The sequence below is a fragment of the Nelumbo lutea genome, chromosome 1 (assembly GCF_056320005.1).
Source record: "Nelumbo lutea isolate HS-2025 chromosome 1, American lotus-T2T, whole genome shotgun sequence".
NCBI classification, from domain to species: domain Eukaryota; kingdom Viridiplantae; phylum Streptophyta; class Magnoliopsida; order Proteales; family Nelumbonaceae; genus Nelumbo; species Nelumbo lutea.
In genome coordinates, this window is record NC_142684.1 from 178,172,217 (window position 1) to 178,195,200 (window position 22,984).

At 38.7% G+C, this 22,984-nt stretch overlaps 1 protein-coding gene across 2 annotated transcripts; it reads right to left on the bottom strand.

Annotated features, from left to right (window-relative positions):
- On the bottom strand, window positions 1-22,705 carry LOC148879480 (uncharacterized). Of its 2 annotated transcripts, none has more exons than XM_088961016.1 (6): window positions 21,444-22,705; window positions 20,225-21,317; window positions 18,953-19,273; window positions 17,383-18,798; window positions 8,589-9,260; window positions 1-457 (listed from the first exon to the last, which is right to left on the bottom strand). In XM_088961016.1, the coding sequence occupies exons 1-6, from the start codon at window positions 21,938-21,940 to the stop codon at window positions 173-175; spliced, it is 4,284 nt and encodes a 1,427-aa protein (XP_088817142.1). In that variant the 5' UTR covers window positions 21,941-22,705; the 3' UTR covers window positions 1-172. The 2 variants fall into 2 exon arrangements, with proteins under 2 accessions (XP_088817142.1, XP_088817143.1); XM_088961017.1 differs by having other exon boundaries at window positions 8,603-9,260; window positions 21,444-22,617.
- Between the last annotated feature and the right edge of the window lie 279 nt (window positions 22,706-22,984).

Consider the following 22,984-nt stretch of genomic DNA (forward strand, 5'->3'; position numbering starts at 1 on the left):
TGTCTGAAAGCATCAAGGCAAATTTATTGATAAAAAAAAGTGTCTAAGGCAATAGAAATACATGCTTAATTGGTCAATCATCCAAAGAATACAAATTTGATTTGGGTAACCCAACTGGCATCCCTATGCCAACCCTACTACCCCAATACCAGTCCAGACTCCAATAAGAGAATCATATAGTTGGAAATACAGTTTTATGTGACAAAACTATCTTTTCCAAAAAGTCGTAGTTCTGGTAGGATCCATCAACATAGTATCTAAGCTCCTTAACTTTGTGGGTTTTTGATCTTTTGGGTGTCAAGATAGAAACATATGCCTCAAAGTGGAAGGCACTAGGATTTTCAACCAAACCCCTGCATGCATAGCTCAACTCTAGGTCTAGATGCTGAAACTTGCGAACACCCTCAAAAAGAAGCTGCTGCCGCTTAACCCACTTCGAGGGTCCAATCCATTCAACCTGCATTAGAGAGATGACAACAAATTTGATTGAACTTGTGCTATTGCAAATTAGGCCTGTTTGAATAAGTGCGCTTTATATTGAAACATGCAATATATAAATATAATAACAAGGCTGGAAGCTTGTTTTCATTGATTAGACAATAGCAAAAAGTGTTATTTCTGCTAGCTTTGTTCTCTTTTCTTTGTTTGGGGGGGGGGGGGGGGGGGGGGGGGGGGGGCTAAAGCCGAGGGAAAGCATATAACAATCAGAAAAAACGATACATAAGTAGTCAGATTTTAATATATACTAGACCCCACAGGCATCCTCGTTAATTGGTATTAGTACAACATTAATTACTATTAGAAACCATAGTAATGAAAATGGATTGACACTACTTGCTACCTTTGCAAATTGATGGCTATTCAATATTCCACTATATTTCAACATGAGAATCAGTCATAGCCAGACGATTTTACTGATTATGATCTGAAATGGTACAGAGTTTGGAGCAATCTTGAGCATAGCATAGGCTTCCATGTAGATGTTGGTCATTAGATGGACGATCAAAGAGAACTTCAAATAGTGTCTTTCCAGAGAGCAAAGAGGATGGCAAATAGTTAATGAGGTAGGCTGCAATCTGTACTTAGGGTGCAACTTGGGCGGGCCCAATCAGAGCCTGGATCAACCAAGCCTGCAATTATTCAAGGGCTAGCCTTGGATTTTAGGGCCTTAGGCTGGGCCTGGGTCAAAAAAATTCAGGCCTTTTTATTTTTCGGGCTGGGCCTAGGCCTAGTCCTTAGAGAGTTCAAACCCGGCCCTACCTTATCCTAACCCGAGCCTGATCTACCTATGTATGGACATATATGCATCATTTGATCGACAAACCATATATACACACACAACTAAATTTAATTGGGACTGATTGACCAACCCAAGCCTGGCCTGGGCCCAATCCCAACTCAAGTGCATAAAATTTCAGTTTGGGATGGGCCCAGGTTGGATAGTTTGGGCTTGACCTAAGTCTTGAGCGAGGCTCAGGCCTTAGGCCCAATTCTTAGGGTTGTGCCTGGGTTGATCTCAAACCCACCCCAACCTGCCCAACTTGCACCCCTAGTCTGTACACGTTCCCCCTAGAAGGAGAGGGACAAGGGGCTTGAAAACACAAGGTCCAGGCCACACCTCTAAAAGGTGATAGTGTTTACACTTAGCAACACCTCTTTGTTGCAGGGTGTCAACATAAGTAGTCATCAACAGTAGTAAGAAAAAGCATTCATAAAAAAAAAAAAAAAAAAAAAAAAAAAAAAAAAAAAAACAGTAGTAAGAAAAAACCTAGCACCAAAATGAGTAAGCGTATGAAATGCCCCCAAATGTCAAAGAGAATCAAGTGAAAGGAACCTAATGCTTTGTTATTGCTTAGGGGAAATGGTGCATGTGTCTGTCTGCTTCAATTGATGACAAGCGTCATGTAGAAATCAACAGAAAAATAAAACAAATATAAAAACAGAAGAAAGGAAGAGAGAATTTGTGAGAGAAGAGAAGAAAACTAGAGAAGCCAATCAATTCTGGCCACCCCCTCTCATTAACTTCTATACCTAAAATAAAAAGCATGTACAAAGACAAGTATACCCTTAATAGGGCGGTTGGTGCTTACAACTTGAAAATAAGAAATAAACTACTACTCTAACAACTTCTCCTAGCAAACTAATTAAACAAAAACAATTGAGAAAGTAAGTTATTGACAGTGTTAGGATTGACAGTACAAGGGTAGTTAAGTCATTTGTCTATCTAATTAAAGTTGAATGGTCTGTTATGTCTGAGTTTAAGTTGTGTGTCCCAAACTTAATGAGGGACAATATTGTCTTTTGTAATCCAACACATAGAGTATAAATACAAAGTGGGCCGGCTGGGTGAAGTGACTTTTCTTCTCCTAGACTGAACCCTTTCTTCTTCTTCTTCTTACCTAGAACCAATCTAACGCTAATCGATCTATTCACATGGTATCAGAACAAGTATAACAAGTTCAAATCTGCCCAATTTTTTTTATCGCCAATTTCTCTAGGGTTTTGCAGATTTCTCAAGAATTCCTTGGAGATTTAAGGGAAATGCTGCAAAGGAGTGATCACTTTTCTCTTTAGGAGGCCTTCATGCCTCTAGTTTGTGGTGCGGTGGCTGTTTGTGGCAATTGGTAGGAAGCTCTCTATTTGATAGTACGAAGAGAGCAGGTTCGGGTGGTGCACTGTTCAGTCGAGTAAAGGTCTGGTTTGTTGTGTGCAGTACAAGTGTTCGATTTGATGGCTGATTGGCTGCAGATCAAGTACTAGGTGTGTGATGTGCATTTGAAGGAGTTTGTGGTGCTGAAAGTGAATTAGGGTTTTGTGGTGGGATAGACAGGTGAGTGAAGAAAAGAAAAAAAAAATCAGATATGGGAGATAGTATTGAACACAAGTCTAGTGTTATGGTTCCCCCTGGTTATCTAAATGTTCAAATGGCCTCTATCAAATTAAATGGTGAGAACTATGTGCCATGGGCTAAATCTATAGAAGTGTTTTTAAGAGCCAAGAAAAAGGTGAAACATGTGATAAAGGAGAAACCCTCTTCTAATTCTCTAGGGTTTAGTGATTGGGAACAGGAGGATGCTCAGATTATGACCTAGTTGTGGAATAGCATGGAGCCTAAAATTAGTGTAAATTTTATGTTCCTTGATACAGCTAAGGAAATTTGGGACCATGCTAAGAAATTATATTCTGGCCAAGATAATACCACTTGAGTGTATCAACTTTACCAAGAGTACTTTAACCTGAAGTAGGGTAATCAAAGCCTAGAAAAATATTATGCAAGCATGAGGAACCTCTGTAATGAGCTTAATGTGTAGCATCCTCTGGTACCAAGGGAGTCCACAAACCAAAGTTTGACAGTAATTTAGGCAAGTTGGGCGTGATAGATATCTATGCTCAGCTTGAGGGGGAGTGTTGAGAATACATTGTATTGTGAGGGGTTTTACTTTTATTTTTTTGTCTTTACCCTCTTTTTAGATTTGGGCACCCAAATAAGGGCATTTTTCTAATCTCTCTTATATTAGTTTCTTTTGTTTTTTGGGTGTAAACAATAAAAGTTATGGTCAATTCAAATAAACCCCTTTTCTTGCAAGTGTCTTTTTTTTGAAGAGTAATAAAAAAGTTTTATTAAAATAAAAGGATTACAAAAAGAGGTAACAAGATGGCACATCGACTGAAACAACAAGACAAAATTAAAGACTGCTACAATTCTAGATCTCCAGTACATTCCAAAAATTTTCCCCCAAATTTGTCTTATTATTTTCAAACTCAGGTAGCAGTAGAACCCACTCCAAGACATGATGACCTACTGATGCCACCAGCACCTCTATCTTTTTGGATTTGTCTTCAAATAGTATCCTATTCCTTTCCTTCCAAATGACCCAGCACACGACAAAAGGAATGCAGCTCCAAACTAATCTTTCTGTCTAATCTTCTGAGATTTGCCAGGACTTGTCCATTCTACCAGGTGAATCTGCCCCTAAGCAGTGGTGGATCGATGAAGCCACACCCATTAATAGAACCGCCAAACCTTCTCATCCCTACACTTAGCCTTCTGTCCCTTCCCCCTTCATCTCTCCCCTCCTAACCACATTAAAATCCCCTCCAATGCACCAATGGCCCTCCCACATCCTCCTCAAGCTTCTTAATTCAGCCCAAAAGTTAGCTCTCTCCCCTTCTATGTTCAGCCCGTACACACTTATCACCTCCATCTCCAATCCCCATTCATCTCCTCTAGGCACACTAAGACTGAGAACCTGCCCACCTTTTCCCCTATTTTCTTGTAGACACCGAGATCCCACAAAATAATAACCCCCCTGACAGCCCCTCAGCATCCAAATTCAGCCACTCTCCGCTCCCTTTCCCCCAAATCTCTTCCTCCATAATCAAGCTGAAAGTCTCTAACTTTGTTCCCTAAAGAAGTACAATCTCAGGATTAAAACATCATATCACATTCCTGACCACTTCTCTTTTGCTCTTCTCTCTTAGACCCCTAACATTCCAACTCAGAATCCTCAACCTGAAGATCCTGCCTAACCCTTATACGAGACTAGGGCCCAACTTCTCATAAATCCACCCACAGAAACTCGTCCTCCCCCCCACCCGCCTTCTTCAACTCAGTTACTGTTCTTCCAATGGTCTTCCACTTTCTTGCTCTTCTCTTCTCTTCTGGCTTTCTCAAATTGTTCAAAAGCCTTCCTTGCAAAATCTTCCCCTCCCCAGAAAAATAAACTCAGCGACTTCCCCACTAAAACTTCCTTTTCTACTAAAGCATTTATGTCTACATCACCCTTGGCTGCCCCTTCCAAAGCCCTTTGATCCCTTTGCCTTCTTACCCCTCCTATCGTTCTCTCCCCTCCCTGTTGATCCTCTGAAGAGCAACTTCGCTCCTCTACTTCCCTCGCTTCCCCTTCCAAACCAGAGTTGATTCCCTCTTTATAAACCAAATCCTTCTTACTATCTCTCCCCACATCCTCTACAGCCTTCCTTTTTCTCTTTTCCACCCCAACTTCACCAACTTGGCTTCCAAATTGAACCTTTGTACGTATGGTGCCATATTGCACCATAGGTACAATATGGCACTGGATTGATAACACTCAACTTGTCCCAATGGCCCTTCAACTTTGTAAAGTAGGTCACCACCAAGAGATTACCTTGTCTAAGCAACACAAGATTTGGATTAAGTTGGTGGATTCGCAGTGCACTCCCTTGTGAAAATTGCTCTTCTAAATCTTTCCAGATTTTGTAAGTTGTATCTAGATAGGCTACACTATCATGCAACTCCTTTGCAAACGAATTGAAGAACTACGCAATTACCATGGAGTTACACTTTATCCATGCTTGCTCCTTCGTTGAAGCCCTAGCTGGTTGTGCTACCATTCCATCAACAAACCAATACTTTCTCTTGGCACACAGAGCATTCTTCATCACTCTTTTCCAAGTTAGAAAGTTCTCTCCATTGAGAGGACACAACACAAGAATGGCTCAAGGATTGTTTGAGGGATGGAGGTAATAAGGTGAAGTTGGATCTGTATCAGTCACCATTGTAGCGAACTCAGGAGAAAATTAAACTTGCAGAAGCATAGAGAAGAGGATCATGCTCTAATACCATGTGAAATGGTACAGAGTTTGGCAAAAAACTAATTAAAAATGCATTGCTCAAAGGTATTTACAAGATTACATAACCGACTTACTTGGCCACTTGTCAAGTTGGCAAAACTTTCCAGATCATCTAAGTACATCTAATTTAGTTACCCTTTATCTAATATATGAAAGTGCAAAAATATGGTATTACAGAAGCATAGACAATCTAGACTGAAATAGAAAGGAAGAAAGAAGAGAAGAGAAGAGAGGACTATTCTGATTTTGTAACCAAACAATTTAGTATTTTGTAAGCTTACTCACAAACATAAGATTGAAAGTAAAGTGAGGAACATAAAGAACAAATGATAAAGATAGTTGGGATGTTGGGTTCACATGTTCTATTCCAGATACTGGAGATTTATATCTATTAGCATGAGTAACATGTTGGGCAGAAGAAGACAAAGGAATTAATTAAGAAAAAGTGGATTAAGTACTTGACATGCGATCAATAGCTCCTGAATCAATGACCCATGGAGATAATAAGGTAGAGAGAAGACAAGTGGAGCCAATACCTGATGTTTGGGCAAGAGTAGTAGTGGAGGAATATGAGGCTGCAACCATTCGATTATACTACTCTTCCTTAGAAATAGTCATCATCTCCCCTTCTGGTTGATTGTTTGTAGTTACCGTATGCGGTTGGGATAGTGATACATCTTCTGGACAGGTGACCTGGTTAACATTACTTTCTAGTTTCTTCAACTGTCAACAATACTTCATAGTATGTCCCTAACGATGACAGTGTGAGCAGAACCAAACCCATATATATCTCTACAATAGCCGATTGTATGTCCTTCCAACCCATCCACAACCACCCCAAATACCATTATCAGTTTATCACTCTACCACTTGGAAGTCTAGGAGAACAACGACCACCACTGCCATGCCCTCCTCCATAAGTACCACAACCCCATATCCATTAGTTTCAGATACAACCAATGTTGCTCGATCAGATGTCTGGGTTGTAGATTTAGATAGTTTGTCCCTCTGTAGCCAGGAAAATACGCCATCCATGTCAGGTATCTCTGAACTGCCCAAAATCTGAGCTCTTACTGATTCGTATTCAGGTTTGATTCCTGAAAGAAATTTAGCTACATACAATTCCTTCTGTTTTTCCATAATAGTTGCATCACTGATAACAAGATGGTATATATTAAGCTCCTCACAAATGCTTATCACATCTGAGTAATAATCTTTAAGAAACTTATCTCCCTATTGTAAGTTGAAAATTGATTAAAATAACTGGTAATATTCTAGTAATATTATTACTCCCCAAGTATATCCTCTTTACCTTTTATTTGTTCCCAGATATGCTTTGAACTATCAAGAAATATTAGACTAATCAGAGTATTGCTGATTTTTGCCTCCATAGAGATCCACAGCCATGTTTTAATCTGTGCATCTTCTCAAATACTTGGAATTATCAGTCCCGGATTTCTTGTCAGTGAGATACTTCAATTTTCCAACTTAGTAAGTAAAACCTCTACTGATTTTGCCCAAACAACATAGTTTACGCTGCCATTTAACTTAATGGTAATCAACATAAAGGTTGTGGGGCCCATAACATTTGATTTTATCTCCATTGTATCTCACTCTTCTCACAATAAAAAATGAACAACTAAATCTCACCAACCTGATCACATTCACAGTTCACAAACACATATTATGTCATTGAAAGTCACTTCACAACCTTAGTCTCATCACAGAATTAATCCCATCACTGAATCACAAGAAATCTTTTCACTTCACAGTACTGATCTGAACTAATCATCACTTTCCCTCTTGGTTTCAATCCACTAGAGGGTCACAAATATCATTTGTCACTTGTCACAGCTCTTGTAATGGTTAGAACCATCACTTGTCACCGCACTTCTCCATCCACATCCTTCATCTCCAATCACCCACAGCCTCTTATTCAGCACTCAAAGCCCACCACCAGATCCTAAATTAGTAGGACCCCTACCCCATCCTATATCACAAGCCTAACCAAATCTAAATATCAGGTGTGGTCTAACATGTTTGGGTTGAAAAAGCATTTTTTTAGGGAAGCATAAGGGTGGTACTTTCCTTTTAGGGAAGAAACCTCAGTGTTTTAAAAGCACAAGGCACAAAAAAGTGCAAGGGGCATTTTGTGTCCAAGGTATAAGGGGCTTGGTTGGGGGTCTGGGAGCCCTCAGCCCATCTGTAGGCATAAAAACAGAATAAATAAAAAATGCACAAATTTTCAAACGGTGCATGCCTGGCTGCAGCACAAAGTGCAGCCAGCACACGCCAAGGCGCACCAAGTATGCGCCTGGGGGCTAGGTAAGGTGCATACCTTAAAATGCACCTCTCCCATGCACCTAGGCGGGCCTCAGGTGTGCCTTTTAAATCACTTCACATGGTTTTCCTCAGAAAGGTGCTCATAGTGCACCGTTTTAACCCTAAGGCCTTTAGATCCCAAATAGATGCTTTTACGTGCAAGGTTTGGAGGAATCCATGGAACATCTTTTCCTCCACTGTTCTGAGACCTCTGGCTTGCGGCTTCTTGTTATCTTTTTTGATGCATATTAAGATGTATTCTCCAATATGTTTAGTCTTTCACTCATTATCTCATCTGTCTGAGATGTAGGAATCTTTACCTCCAAAACATGATTCCTATGCACTATGCTAAAGCATTTAGAAGGAGATAATATATACTTTTTTTGAGGAATTTGAGAATCCATTTGTCCAATTATTGACTGATTTTGGGTCTTGGATTGGACCACAGTGTTAAATAGTATTCAGTAAGTATAATACGAGGGATTCTTTTCGACAATTGGCCTTTTGTCTTAGGTGTACTGGATGCACACCACAAGGTCACGGTTATGACTTATGAATATTTTGATCTTTTATACATATATGTACTTTTAAGATAAATACAAGTGTTTCACAGTTTCACCATAACAATTGCACAATATGTAAAGTATACTTACAGAGATTGCAACACCTGTGATTATGTAAGTTCGTTGAATGAAGAAGTTTGAGATTCCAAGAGCATGGATACCATTAAAGTCCATATCAATCACCATCTTTCTGAATTCTTTCTCCAATTTCTGTGTCTCCAACTCTTTCCATGGAACATAATGCCTAACCAGTGATTCATATTCCCTGAAACTTTCAACCAATTTGCAAGCCAGTTGGCCAACCGAGTGCTTCTCTTCTGCAGAAACTGGATAAATCCATGCTCCACAAATAAGATCATTAAATTCCGAGGAAAGGACCAAGTTGCTTCCAGCTGCAGAAGTTTCTGAAAACAGAAATTCATCCATATATATACCAACATGAAAGTAGCTGCCTGTCAAGGGAATTCTGTACTGGCATATCTCAATGCAATTAGCACCATTAATATGCTTGAGATATAGAGTTCGATTGAGATGACCCATTAATGAATTGGGCATTAGTATCACATTACTGTCTGAAACAAAGCATATAATAACCCCACAGAATGTGGTCCTGTGGCTGTGAGGAACCTTGAATCTAATTTCTGATGAGGAATATTGTGGAATTTGTTGGAAACATGCAGGAAGGTTGAACGCCAATTTTTCTAATTCAACTTTTACAAACAGATGTGTGACCTTAGGAATTTTTATTGCCTTTAGAGCTTTCTGCAGAAAATACAAGAGGTATTAATTACAAAAGGTTCATTAATCTGCAACAAGTCAAAACATGGTCATAAGAAAAGACAAAAAATAACAGCAATTAACCTAGAATATTAGTCTTTAATAAGGCTTACTATCATCAACTGTATTCTTTTCCATCTATGATGGACACGTACCAAGCTAACCAAACTTCTCTTTCACTTTTTTAGTAGCAGAGGGCTTCTTTTTATTGTCATTAAATTACTCAAATTAATTCTTAAATGTGTAGGCTATTATGGTCATTTAAGTCTTTTTAGGGTCATATTGTATATTTGCATGTTAATTAGATTTGGATTTCAAGGTATCTAAATATATTGTTTTGTCTCTAAATTTGATGGTTGATTAATGGAATTTGAGAACTTTTCCTATAAAATAACATAGAATCTTTTCTGCTATTATTGGTTTGTTACTTCTTAACCCTAGAGAGAAACTAGGTAAGTTCTATTCTTTTCTCTCTTCCCTTCTACTCTCTTTTATTCTCTTGCTTTTGTGTTGTTACAAGTTATTGTTGGTGTCTGAACTCTTATTGCTAATTGAAAGATCTCTGGAAGGTTTCATATGGAGTTAGACAAGGAAAAGTTGTATACCGAGTGGACTACATGGATGGAAAGAAATAAAAGAATTTTTTAACACTCTTAGGCTGCGTTTGGAACCGATGTAAAACATTATCGGTGTAAATATATACACTGGTTCGATTTTGTCGGTGTTTGGAAGGAGTGTGTAATCATGATTGAGGTAAAACTCCACTCTGGTTCAGTTTTGCGTGTGTTTGGATGGAGTGGAGTTTTATGTCGTGAGTCGATTTAAAACCTCACCAAACGTTTACACACTTTTCATATCACGCTTTTCAAAGTGAAATGGTCACTTCCTCACGGTTCTGTGTAAAAAGTCATCAGTGTACTTTTACACCAATGACATTTTACTCCGATTCCAAATGCAGCCTTAAGAAACAGAGGAAACAGTGGTGAAGAATTTATGGGGAAAATAGTTTCTTCAGCTGCTTCTCGATGAATGCTTCAAGGATAATACAATGTATATTTTGATAATAATACACTTTATGTATCTTGAGAATAGAAGGAATGTACAGGTCCTATGCTCAGTGTCCTGTTGAGAAAGGTTCATGTGTATATGCTTGATGCTATAATTAAATACTTTACACTTTCTCAAAAAACCAATAAAAAAGATCTCTAGACCTTTGGATTGAATAATAACAAATAAATTTGTTGTTGTGTTTCTCACATTATTGTTGTCCACATCCAAGAAAACCTTAAAGAGTACATCCAGAAGAAACTTCATAACTCAAACAGTTAAAAAGCCTATGAGAAACAGAAACCAACAGAACAAGTCCCTTCTAGACATCCAAAAGATAGTTTCTTCAACCCCAATCCTATCTCTTGTTTCCCCAACTCTACTCCCCTTTATTTAATTCCTAATTGGTCTTCCCCACTTATCCCCCTCATGCTACCTCAATTTTATCCATTTTCTGTTCCTCTACATAGTCCTTTGAATTCCATTAGCACTTCAAAAGCTCTCCACTGTTAAAAAAGCACTTGTAAACCTACTTTCCCTTTTAAAATTCTTCATTCTATCATCTAATTGTCCATGACTAAATTTTAGAATACCTCCTGTCCTAGGTTGTTTCATTCTTTCCCCTTATGTTGCACCATTTATGTGGTCTGACCATTTATTTCAGCAAAAGGATATTTTGTTAATAATGTTAGAATTATCTTATTTATCCATCTTTTAGGCCATTGTGACATACAAGAAGTAGATGAAAATTGTAGATTCATTTGTAGGTAAGGCATGTTAAAAGAAGAGCCTGAATATCAAAGGGAACAGACATGTGTACACTCAGCGCATGCATGTATATCCACAGGCACATAGAGCTGTGGAGATTGTGAAATACCATTCACTATAAAGATTTAGAGGTTAGGCAATATATTAGCCTCAGGATAACTTCAAATTTCCTTAATTGGTAAGTAAACAATGACAAAATATATAGTTTCCTTTGGCAAGTGAACAAAATGAATGAAAACTAGAAAAATATACTGCATTACTATGTATCAAGTGCTATGAATTATCATCATTATCATTTACACATTGTCCTAAGTCCCAACTATAATGGGGTTGGCTACATGAATCTTGTTTTGCCATTCCTTTCTGTCCAGTGCCTATCCATCATTTATTTATCAAGTGCTATGAAAATGGTATGTAATTTGGCATATATTTATTTGATCTGTTAGTCAACCCTTAAAAGCCATAGTCATGGTCAATTGGTCTCAGATTTTAGTGAGTGAACATGACAAGTTCCTTGGGCCTTTACAATCCAAACTAGCAAACGAAAGTATACATTTGCAGCAGTCCTTATCCTTGACAATTCACTGGGAATTAAAAATTTGGCCTTTCCTTAGAAGTAAAGGTTAGCAATTACATTAAATTATTAAATGTCATAAAATTTGGTATTTATTTAGTTTCAAAGAAACGCCGGCTTTGGATCAAGCTGTGGAGTGAAATTAAATGCCACAATACTTTTTTAATTCTCCTAAAAGGACTTCATATTGATGTTACCACCTCTAAGGATTCCAGATTTGCTTGGTAAATGCATTCATTTCAACATTCCACCTCTAATTTAATGAAAATGAACAATAGCAATTGAATTGGACTAATTTCATGCTAAGAGGAGAGAGATTCCCTCAAAATACATATTCAATAAAGTGTAGTATATATTCTATATCATATTTAACCACATTTCCCCTGAATCTGTACATCAAAAGGAACTCCAACAAATACTAAGAGACATCAAATACAATGCTCTTCCAATGATCCCTAAAGCTGCTAGCCCACAGAGTTAGGTTCTATTCAGGATTTGTCCTTCCTTATCAATTGGGTTAATATGCTAATTCTTTACAGACACTTCCTACTGGTGTAATGGATGAATTCCCCTCTGATGGGAGTATTTTTTTCAAAACAACAATGAGGTGGTTACTTGTTTTTGGGTCAAAATTATGTACAGTTATAGAATAACCAACATGTAATAAGTAGAGAGGGCATCCTCAATTCACTCTTGTAGAGAGAATGGGCCGAACGGCCCATAGGATGCTTTTATTTGTTTATGTTGTTAATGGGCCTTCTAACTAATTACTAATGGACCTTTTTTATGTTATGCTTAATTAAGTTAATTGCCCAATTAAGGGCCTCTCTGTAAATATCAAAACTTGTAAATTATGTTTTAATGAAAAGGATTAGGGAAGAGAGAAAAGATTCGACAGTCTTCTCTCTAAACCCTATTTGTCGTCAACTTCTTCTCTCCTCTCCTTTTCTCTTTTCTGCTGATATCTGACATCTTTTCACAACTTTGAAATCAGTCATTTCATTCCTTAGGACTGTTTTTCTTCTTGGTATCAGAGTGGGCTCTCCTTCTTTCTTTTTATCTCTTTTTTTCCCATACATAGCGTGTATGGAGAGCTGAACCGAATGAGTGATTGGAGAAATTTTTCAGCCAAGTTGTTAGTGGATTTTTGGAGAAAAGGATGCTGTCTTGGTCATCATTCTGACAGTCCCTGGAGTTTTTTGCCCAAAAACCTAATCAACTGGAGAATTCTGTTTGCGGGCCCCATAGGGAGCTTCACCTTGGCACTCAGTGATTGAAGGAGTCCTTTCTCTTTTTCTTGAAGATCGACTCAAGTCTTGTGGTGTTCTGTAAAGCCTACAGGGAGCGGCTGCTGTTTTCTGATTTCTCCCGTGTTCTGGGTGAGATGCAGCTGGTAGATTTGACTTCACAGAGGTTGGTACTTGCTGTCTATTTTTCCTGTCTTCCTTGCTTGTCACTTGAAGCTGTTTGAAGTTTTGTTGGAGTTGTTTGAGGAAGATAGATATCTCGGGAGTTGAAAACAAGTGTGGGGCTGAATCCGGACAGGTTCCAAGAGCTCCCGTTGACTCTCTATTGGCTGTGACCACAGTCAAGCTGGATGGAACCAACTATCTAGCATGGGCATAGTCAGTAAAAATTCATGTTTACAATAGAGGCAAGTGGGGGTATATCTCCAGGAGCAAGAAAGCTCCTCCGGAAGATGACCCATCTTATGAAAAATGGATGCAAGAGAATTATACTATCATTGGATGATTAGTGAACTCAATGCAACCACAAATCAGTCAACATTATTTATGGATGAATTCAGCCAAGGAAATATGGGATTGTGTGGATGAAACTTATTCACAAAAACTGAATGTGGTCAGGGCATATAAGTTAAGGAGTGATGTGAATAATTTAAGGTAGGGGGAGAGACCTTTAGCCGTTTACTTCTCAATGCTGAAATCTCTGTGGAAAGAGATAAACCTAATGGAAACCGTTGTCTGGGAAAGTACTAATGATGCTAAAACTTACAGAAAATTAGTTGAGAGAAACAAGGTATTTGAATTCTTGACAGGGCTGAATCCCAAGTTTGACATCACCGGACATAATATCTTAGCCCAAGGATAATGTATCATTGTCTCAGGCCTATGCCATGGTGAGTAGTGAAGAGAGCAGGGAGTTGGTCCAGGTTCAAGGGACCATCCCAAGTGAACATTTTGCCAATATGGGGCTAAAACTGAAGCTGACTACAGGCAATTCAAGTGGTTTAGGAAAAATGAAAGTTGTGTGTGAGTACTACAAGAAACTAAAACATACAAAAGATAAATGTTGGAAACTGCATCCGGAACTCCTTCCACCTCGTTTCCAAAAGAAGGCTGATAATGTGAAGATAGGAAGTTCCAACAAAGCCACTGTTCTAGATAATGACAGGTGTGTAACTGATGAGAGGATTGCTAGTGAACAGTTAGCAGTTATGAAGGCAAAATATGAGAAGTATGGAAGGATGATCAGTCACCTAGAGAGTGCAGCCTCCTCCTCTAACCCTCTAGGCAATTCAATTATTTCTGCATTTGCACATTCAGGTATACGTGCTACTGCCAATCATGCAAGTATCTCAAATAATCATAGGATTCCTTAGATTATTGATTCTAGTGCCTCTGATCATATGACCAGCCTTTCCACTTTATTTATTTCTTATGATTTGCTTCCTGGTCCTGATAAGACTACCCTAGTTGATGGCTCACTTGCTCCTATCTCTTGGCAAGGGAACCATCAAGGCTATAGACCCCCTTTCTCTTCTATATGTTCTTCATGTCCCTAAACTGCAGTGTAACATTCTTTCCTTCTAATTGTGTTTTTCAAGACCTAAAGTCTCAGAAAGTGATTGGGAGTGGCCATGAGGCAAATGGAATATACCTATTGGACACTCCTAGACAAAGCCACTGACAACCTGGGAAAGCTGCTTTTGAATCTATCTCTTCAGAGTCCTTTAATCGTGTCATGTCATTTTCATTTGGGTCATTTATCTTTTTCTGCTTTGAGTCATCTATTCCCAGAACTGTTTAAGGGAATTAACTTGTCCAGTCTTCATTGTGAGTCCTGTGAGTTGTTAAAACATTGTAGAAACAGTTATCCTTTGAGTAATTAAAGATCATCTTCTCCATTCCATATTGTGCACTCTGATGTGTAGGGGCCATACCATTTACCCTCTATGGGAGGCTATAGATATTTTATCTTATTCATTGACAATTTCACACGATATACTTGGTTATTTTTTATGAAATCCCGAGATGAAGTTCCCAAACTTGTAAGGCAGTTCCATGAATTTGTTCTTACCATGTTTGGCACTAGAATCAAAATATTCAAATCTGACAATGGAAATGAATACTTTGAGAAAAACCTAGCCTCTTATCTCACTAATTTTGGGGTTATACATCAGAGTTCCTGTGTTCGTATTCCAAAACAAAATGGAGTTGCTGAGAGGAAGAACCGTGACATAGTTGAAGTTGCAAAAAGTATCATGTTTGCCTCACATGTCCCTACAAAAATTTGGGGGGATATTGTTCTCACTGCAACCTACCTAATTAACCATATGCCATCCAGAGTGTTGGGTTTTAAGTCTCCCTTTAGCCTCCTTCATCCGGGTAAGGACCTTTTTCCTATTCCCTTTCATGTCTTTGGTTGTACTTGTTATGTACACATCCCCAGTGCCCAAAGACGTAAGTTTGAACCAAAGGCCCACAAGTGCATAATCCTTGGTTATGCCTTCCCACAGAAGGGTTATTGTTGTTTTGATCCAAACACCGGATATCGTTATGTTTCAATGGATGTTACCTTTGATGATTCCACTCCTTTCTATGATTCTTCTTTGGGGTAGCATTGTTCAAAGGGGGAGAACTTGTCACAGTTGTTTGCACTCCCCCTTCCTGTCCCTATTGAGTCTCCTCTTGTGCCTTCTTCTATTCTTAATGAGCCAAGGGAGGAACAATCATCTCATGTTCCTTCCAATGTTCCATTTCCTCCTCCATTACCTCCTCATCCCCTCTTTAATCCCAGGTGGTACCAGTGGCAAATATCTTTGGCTGCTCATTCAGATTGGTCACTCTATCAATTTGATGTGGAAAATGCATTCTTGAATGGAGAATTACATGAGGAGGTCTATATGTTTCTCCCACTAGAGATGCATGGCACAGATATGGAGGTAAAAGTGTGCAAGCTAAAGAAGTCTCTCTATGGACTTAAACAATCACCTAGGACATGGTTTGAAAGGTTTAAGGCTGCCCTTGTTAACTTTAGTTACATACAGACTCTGTCCGATCATACCCTCTTGGTGGTATATCTTATAGTCTATGTTGATGATATAGTAGTGACTGGTATTAATGTGACAAGGATTAATGATCTTAAATCTTTCCTTCATATAGAGTCTGAGATAAAAGATCTAGGGGAGTTGAGGTATTTCCTTGGCATAGAAGTGGCTCGGTCTAAGGATAGAATTTTTATCTCTCAACGAAAGTATGCGCTAGACTTAGACTTACTCACTGAAACAGACAAGATGGGTGCAAGACCAATGGATACTCCTATTGATATGAGTCACAAACTTTTTGCCTCAGATGGAGAGTTGTTGAAGGATAAGGGAGTGTTTCAAAGGTTACTAGGGAAATTGTTATATCTTTGCATGACTCGGCCTAACATTGCATATGCTATCAGCTGCATTAGCCAGTTCATGCATGCTCCTAGGGACACTCATATGGCAGCAGTAGAATGAATTTTATGTTATTTGAAGAATACTCTTGGGAAGGGAATTCTTTTTGCTAAGCATGGTCATATGAAACTGGAGGCTTACATAGATGCTGACTGGGCGGGAAACATTGACGATAGGAGGTCAACTTCTAGATATTGTAACATGGTGGCAGGTAATATTGTTTCTTAGAGAAGCAAGAAACAATAAATTGTTGCCAAATCTTCAGCTAAGGTCGAGTATAGAACTATGTCTCATGGAGTTTCTAAGTTACTTTGGTTTCGATCCTTGATGGAGGAACTAGGTGTTGAGATGATAAGCCATTGATGCTATATTGTGATAATCAGGCCACCATCAACATTGCTCACAATCCAGTGAATATGATAGGACTAAACACATTGAAGTTGACAGGCATTTTATTAGAGAAAGAGTGGCTTCTAGAGAAGTTTGTCTACCATTCATTACATCTGAAGAACAGTTAGTTGACATTCTTACCAAGGGAATCTCCAAGGCCAAACTACAACATGACACTGGCAAGCTAGGCATGATTGACATCTATTCTCAGCTTGAGGGGGAGTGTAGAGAGAATGGGTTGAATGGCCCATACGATGCTTTTATTTCTTTATGCTTTTTGTTTATGTTGTTAATGGGCCTTTTTTATGTTATGCTTAATTAAGTTAATCACCCGATTAAGGGCCTCTCTGTAAATATCAAAACTTGTAAATTATGTTTTAATGAAAAGGATTAGCGAAGAGAGAAATATTCGACAGTCTTCTCTCTAAACCCTATTTGCCGCCAACTTCTTCTTCTCTCCTCTCCTTTTCTCTTTTCTGTTGATATCTAATATCTTTTCACAACTTTTAAATCAGTCCTTTCATTCCTTAGGACTGTTTTTCTTCTACTTTTATAGGCTTCATTTCTTGCAAGTTGCAACAGAAGCAAAAGAAAGAGAAATTGAATGGCTGATAAAAAAAAGGAGAAATTGAATAATATCTTACCTCCAACCAGCCATCACCATAAAAAAGATACCAGTCAGACAATGCCAAACGGAGATCTGTCACTTTATTTAATTTGTCAAGGCCTGAAATAGAATGCAGGTCAAAACAGCCACTAATATTTAAGTTTTTCAGATTTTTTAAGTTCTCAATGGAACATATCTCAACAAGGTTCTTGCATTCTTCCAGATTTAATGTTTGTAAAGTAGTAACAACAAGAGGCACTGTAACCCTCTTCAGACTTTGGCATGCTTGAATTTTAACTGATGATAACCCTGTAAAAGTGTCAAATTGACTCAAATTTGAACAGGATAATAGAGATAATGATTCAAGTTTAGTTAGCCCTCTTCCAGTTTCTTTTGTAGTGGGAAGCCACACATCCTCAAACTTCAGTTCCTTAAGGGATACACCTTCATTACAAATGAAATGGAAGAAATCATCGCTAACCTTGCAATTACCAAGATGAAGTGTCTCTATAGTTGATATTTCAGGGAATGCTCTACGATCCAACTGAAGTCTAGAACATCCAGTGAATGCACATACGGATAGGCTCGAAAGTTCTTTAATACTCATGGGAAGTCTGTCCAGATTTTCACAAAAATCAATTCTAAGATGATTTAGAGCTTCCAAATTCCCAATTTCCTCAGGTAACTTAAGTATTCCACTTTGTGAAATATGAAGTGAATGAAGCTGTTTAAGATGGCCCAGGGAATTTCCCAATTCCTCAAGAACTGGAAATCGAATAATGTTCAGATATTTCAAATGATTTAACTTGGTAAACACAACAGATTCCAGTGATTTTACTTCAAGGCCTCCATATAAGATAAGGACCTCCAAACTCTCAAGATCTCCAAGATAACCAGGAAGTTCTGTTAACCGCAAACAACATAAATGAAGAGTCCTAATACAACTTTGGCATGAAATTCTACGAGGCAAGTAGAAACTTTTACAAAAAAGGGTAGTGAGGAACTCCAGTTTATTGAAACCACATATGACATCTGCTTCAATCTCCAAGTTGGTACAGCAGTTTAGATTAAGGTGTCTTATTTCCACCAACTTGCAAAATGACAATGGAAGTTGAGTTAATGCTGAACAAAATTCAATATCCAGGTGCTCCAACTTTTCCAATTCTCCAAAGCATAAGGGCAAAGATTCCAGGCTCTTACAACCAGATAGATTGAAATACCGCAATTGCTTCCAGTTTCCTAGACGATTTGGCAAAGAATGCAAGCTGGTACAGTGAGAAAGATCCACATGTTTCAATGCATAGATTTCACACAACTCATCGGGAAGGTCAACAAGATTCCCACAATGGCTCAGAACCAATTTTTCCAGGCCATTTAAAAATTTAATTGATTTGGGGAGTCTTTGAAGTGATCCGCAACCTTGCAGGTGTAGTTCTTCTAGATGCACTGGAATCTATAAAATTGAAAGGAAGAGCTAATAATTAGAGGTAATTAGCTTTCAAAGATAAATGGTTTGTGCCAGAGCAATCAGGCAACAGAAACTTCAAAGAAAGAACTCTGACAAGTCAACACCCATGACAACTAATACCAGAAAAAGAAATGTTCACCTGATTGTTATCACTCCAGAGGCTTGATAGTTTGCCACCTGACAAGTCTAAAACACGTAGATTTTCAACAGGTAGTCCCAAGGGAAAAGATCCACTAGGACAATGTCTCCATCGTAACCATAGAATCTTTTTTGATAAGAGCCTGAAATCTCCTTTGACACACGCATCTTCAAGAATTAGAAGACGCAGTTCCTTCATAGGAGCAAATGGACGAAGAGACCAAGCTGATCCAAGCCCTCCATATGAGTTTCTTATGATTTGTGGTTTTTCATCTTCTACTTGTTTTGTTGTCAATGTAATTCCCTCCACATTTTCTGATCCCTACAAAGCTCCATAAGACAACAGAAATAGAATCAGACTCTAAAATGCCAACTTCATGACCTAGCTCAAATTCAAAATACAAGATGGCATATTCTTCTTTGTCAAAGTTAAGTTGTAGTAGTAACAACTAATTTAATCATTGTTCAATATGGAGGATAAAGATAGAATGACTTCATTTAAGTAACTCAACAGTAGCAGAAAATTCAATATTTGTTCAATAATCAATTATCAGGGTATATGATTAAAGAACGATTCTCGGTCATGATTGGATGAGTGGAAGAAGGATCTTTCCAACATCTGCCACACATTGGATTCATGTATGGTATTCCAGGAAAACCATTATGCAGGTGCTACATTGCTGATCTGCTAGAATAGAATTCAACTTGATTTCTTTATCCTAATCATGCTTCTGGAATTTCCTCTTTCTTTTCTTTCTGGACTATTTGGAACATTGTTTTCCTGACCACTCAAAGAATCTAAGTATTGGACTTTTTTAGCAAGATCCAATTGTGTTGATTCCCATCTCAGAAAAGCTTCAACATGGAAAACAACAAATGGTAAGCACCAACCCTTTGCATCTGGGACATATATATTTCTCAGGAAGGGAGTAGCAGAAAACATAAAAGAAACGAGATAACATCAAAATTGCAAAAAAAACTTTTCAAAGAGAAAAGCTATCCATGAACAAAGCTGTATCATAGAAATCAAAGTATCACTACTTATATATATCACAGTACCAACATACAGAAGGAATATCAACATTGACACAGAATGCTTCAAGGTCCAACCAACTGCATTAAATTCAAAGCCACCAAGAAACCCTAAACCATGCATATGACCTACCAACTCACTGATTTTATTACAGGCCAATTAGTTGGTGGTTCAAATCTCCAATGTATATAGCGAGAGAAAAAACATCAAAAAAATAATTAAGTGTTGAAGACTAGATACCGATTCATAGATGAGAACTTTCATGACATCATTTGGACGCCAAAGCCGGCTGCGACGCCCAGGATTGTCTATATCTTCTTCATCAATTATCTTTGCAGCCATTTCTTTCAACTGATCATGCATTTGAAACCGCCCATCCTGCAACTTAATGAGGCATTTTTGCTGCAATGACTGAACACCAACAGTGCCAAACCAATCTAATGCATTCCAGATCCTAACAGCCATGTCCTTATCTTCTCCAATAAAAAACAACGCAATGTCCAGGAATATCTGCTGCTCAAACCAATCAAGAGCATCATAGCTGACTCTGATTTGTCTTTCGATATCACCAGGTAAGCTCTGAGAGACATTTCTCAGTGTTTCCTCCCACATGTTTAGCTCTTCCCCAAAAAGCTTTCCCCCTAGTGTTTCTAAGGAAAGGGGCAAGCCATCACAATAGGTAACAAACTTCTCAACCAAGATATCAAATCCAAGAGCAGGATGAGGCATTAGAAATGCATGCCAACAAAACAACTCCCTTGCATATTTCTTTTCAAGCCCTTCCATATCATATATCAAGGAGTCTGGGATACACTCTAGCAATCTCCTGTCACGGGTTGTGATCAACACTATGCTGTTTCTATGAACATGTTCAGGAATAGACAGAGAATCCAGGTGGTCCAAATCATCAATGTTATCAAGAACAAGAATCACTTCAGATCGAGGAAGACATGTCTTAAGGAGAAATTTACCACGATTGGTGCTATGTATCTGGTGGTCGATCTGAAGCAAATTGTTCAGAAGAAGACTCTGGACTCTTTCAAGTCCAGATTTCTCAATCTTACCCTTTACGTCTTCAACAAAGCAAGATGCTTTGAATTGGGTCCTTTTCATGTTAAAGAACTCTTTCGCCAAGGTGGTCTTGCCAATGCCACCCATACCGACTATTCCCAACACCTTGGCCTTGCTTGATTCATCTCCAACTTCGAGCAATCTTTCCAGTTTCTCAATCTTCTCAGTAAGGCCAACTGGATGCTTTGCAACTTGTAACGAAGAAGAATTCACCTTTTTTATAACATTCTCAACCACTACTTTTACGAGTTTCCTCGAATTCCTGTTAAACAAAGTAGCATAAGCAAAGGAAAAACAGATTGGTTGCCTCAGAGACTAAAATATAGAGAAACCTAAAACAGAATCAGTGAATGTAGTCTCAAGTCTCAAAATGACAAAGCCAACTGACCCTCCATAGTCGCTCAATTTCCAGCCAGATATCAGAGCCGTCTTCTCAAAGGAAACTCTCCAACCTTCAAATCCAGGGTCATTTTTAATCCTTTTAAACGCATCACAGAATGCACCTTTGCCGGTCCTCCGAACCTCGGACGGCCTGACGTCAAGGAATACTGGAATCAAATCCGCTTTGCTCTCATGAACTCTCCTTAATTCCTCTAGCCGGTCCGTTGAATCCGCGAAGTCTTTTGACAGAATTACAATGAAAACATCCGCACGAACAATCTCTGCGTTGCCGGAGAATCCAACAGAGATTCCTACCCTTTCCAGATGCGAACAAAGACCTGAAGCGATTGATTTTATTGCAGGGAGCGAACCAGAGTGGAGGACTAGCACATCAAAGTTGGCGGGGACTTCGGCAAGACGTTCTTCCGGAGGAGAATGAGAGACGGGTTTGATGCAGGAGGAGAGAGTTTGCCCGATACAGGAGATAAATGAAGTTCTCGGCATTGCTGTTTCTATCGGAGTTTGAACATACAACCGTAAGAAGTGGAAGAGAAAGACGAATGCTTCATCCTCTTTTGTTAATCAACTTTTTTCGTTTTCGATTGAATGGCTGAAGCTTCCTATGTCTTACTTTCATTTTTCTGTTTCCTTTCATGGTGGGTGGGTAGGCTGGACGAAATTTAAGGACGGAAGACTTTTGGTATTTCTCTTTCATTCTGTCCCTCTCTCTCCCTCCCTCCCTAACACCTTTGAACAAGAAAAAAAAAAAAAAAACAATACATTGCACCGAACACGCCAAAGAAGTCGTCTGAAGTGAGTTAAGATCCTACTTGGATAAGACCGAGAAAGAAAATCCTGTGCAGAGACAGAGGACACAGTGCACATGAGGTGGACAATAAACAATTTGACGAGGCGTTTAGAAATAATATGCACACAAATTATATGTAAAAATGCCACAATGAGCGATTGTTCATCTTCATCTGCGTAAATGTTTTTCTTCCTCTCTTTTTCCAACGTGTTAGAGACAAAAGACTACCGCAACTGAATAGCACTTTCCCAAGTCTCAATGTTCAACACTCGAGAGTCGAGACCCACCCCAGTTGGATTACGACTTACTGGTTAGTGCACATCGGTAAACGCCTGCAATAACAAATCGCTTGAAAGCTTGAACAATTCAATTGGTCTCATGCGCAGCAGGCAGAGACTTTTAGAGTTCGGGAGGATCGTGTTCACATTGAATCTGGGTTTCTTACTCTCTACGACCCCAAAATCATAACTGCTGCAATGGCTTCAGGAAATTAAATGATTTCACGAATTAAGAACCGGGGTTTGGTTAAACGTGATTCCAATGTTTCTGAATCGATGGGTTGGATTACACGTTCTGGATTATTTTATACCATCAATCTATCTATTAGGTCCAACTCAGCATTGTCTTTCCTTCCTCCCTTATCCTCCTTGACTCTCTTTCCTCTCTCCTTTCCATCACTCCATACTCTCAACCCAATTATCTAAAAATAGTTTTATAAGGGTAGATTGTTTAAACTACCC

Coding starts and splice junctions, on each gene's coding strand:
- LOC148879480 (XM_088961016.1), bottom strand. CDS start 21,940: ATGCCGAGAACTTCATTTATCTCCTGTATCGGGCAAACTCTCTCCTCC. Junction 21,318..21,443: donor AAATTGAGCGACTATGGAGG/GTCAGTTGGCTT, acceptor TTTGTTTAACAG/GAATTCGAGGAAACTCGTAA. Junction 458..8,588: donor TCACAGGTGTTGCAATCTCT/GTAAGTATACTT, acceptor TCTCTAATGCAG/GTTGAATGGATTGGACCCTC.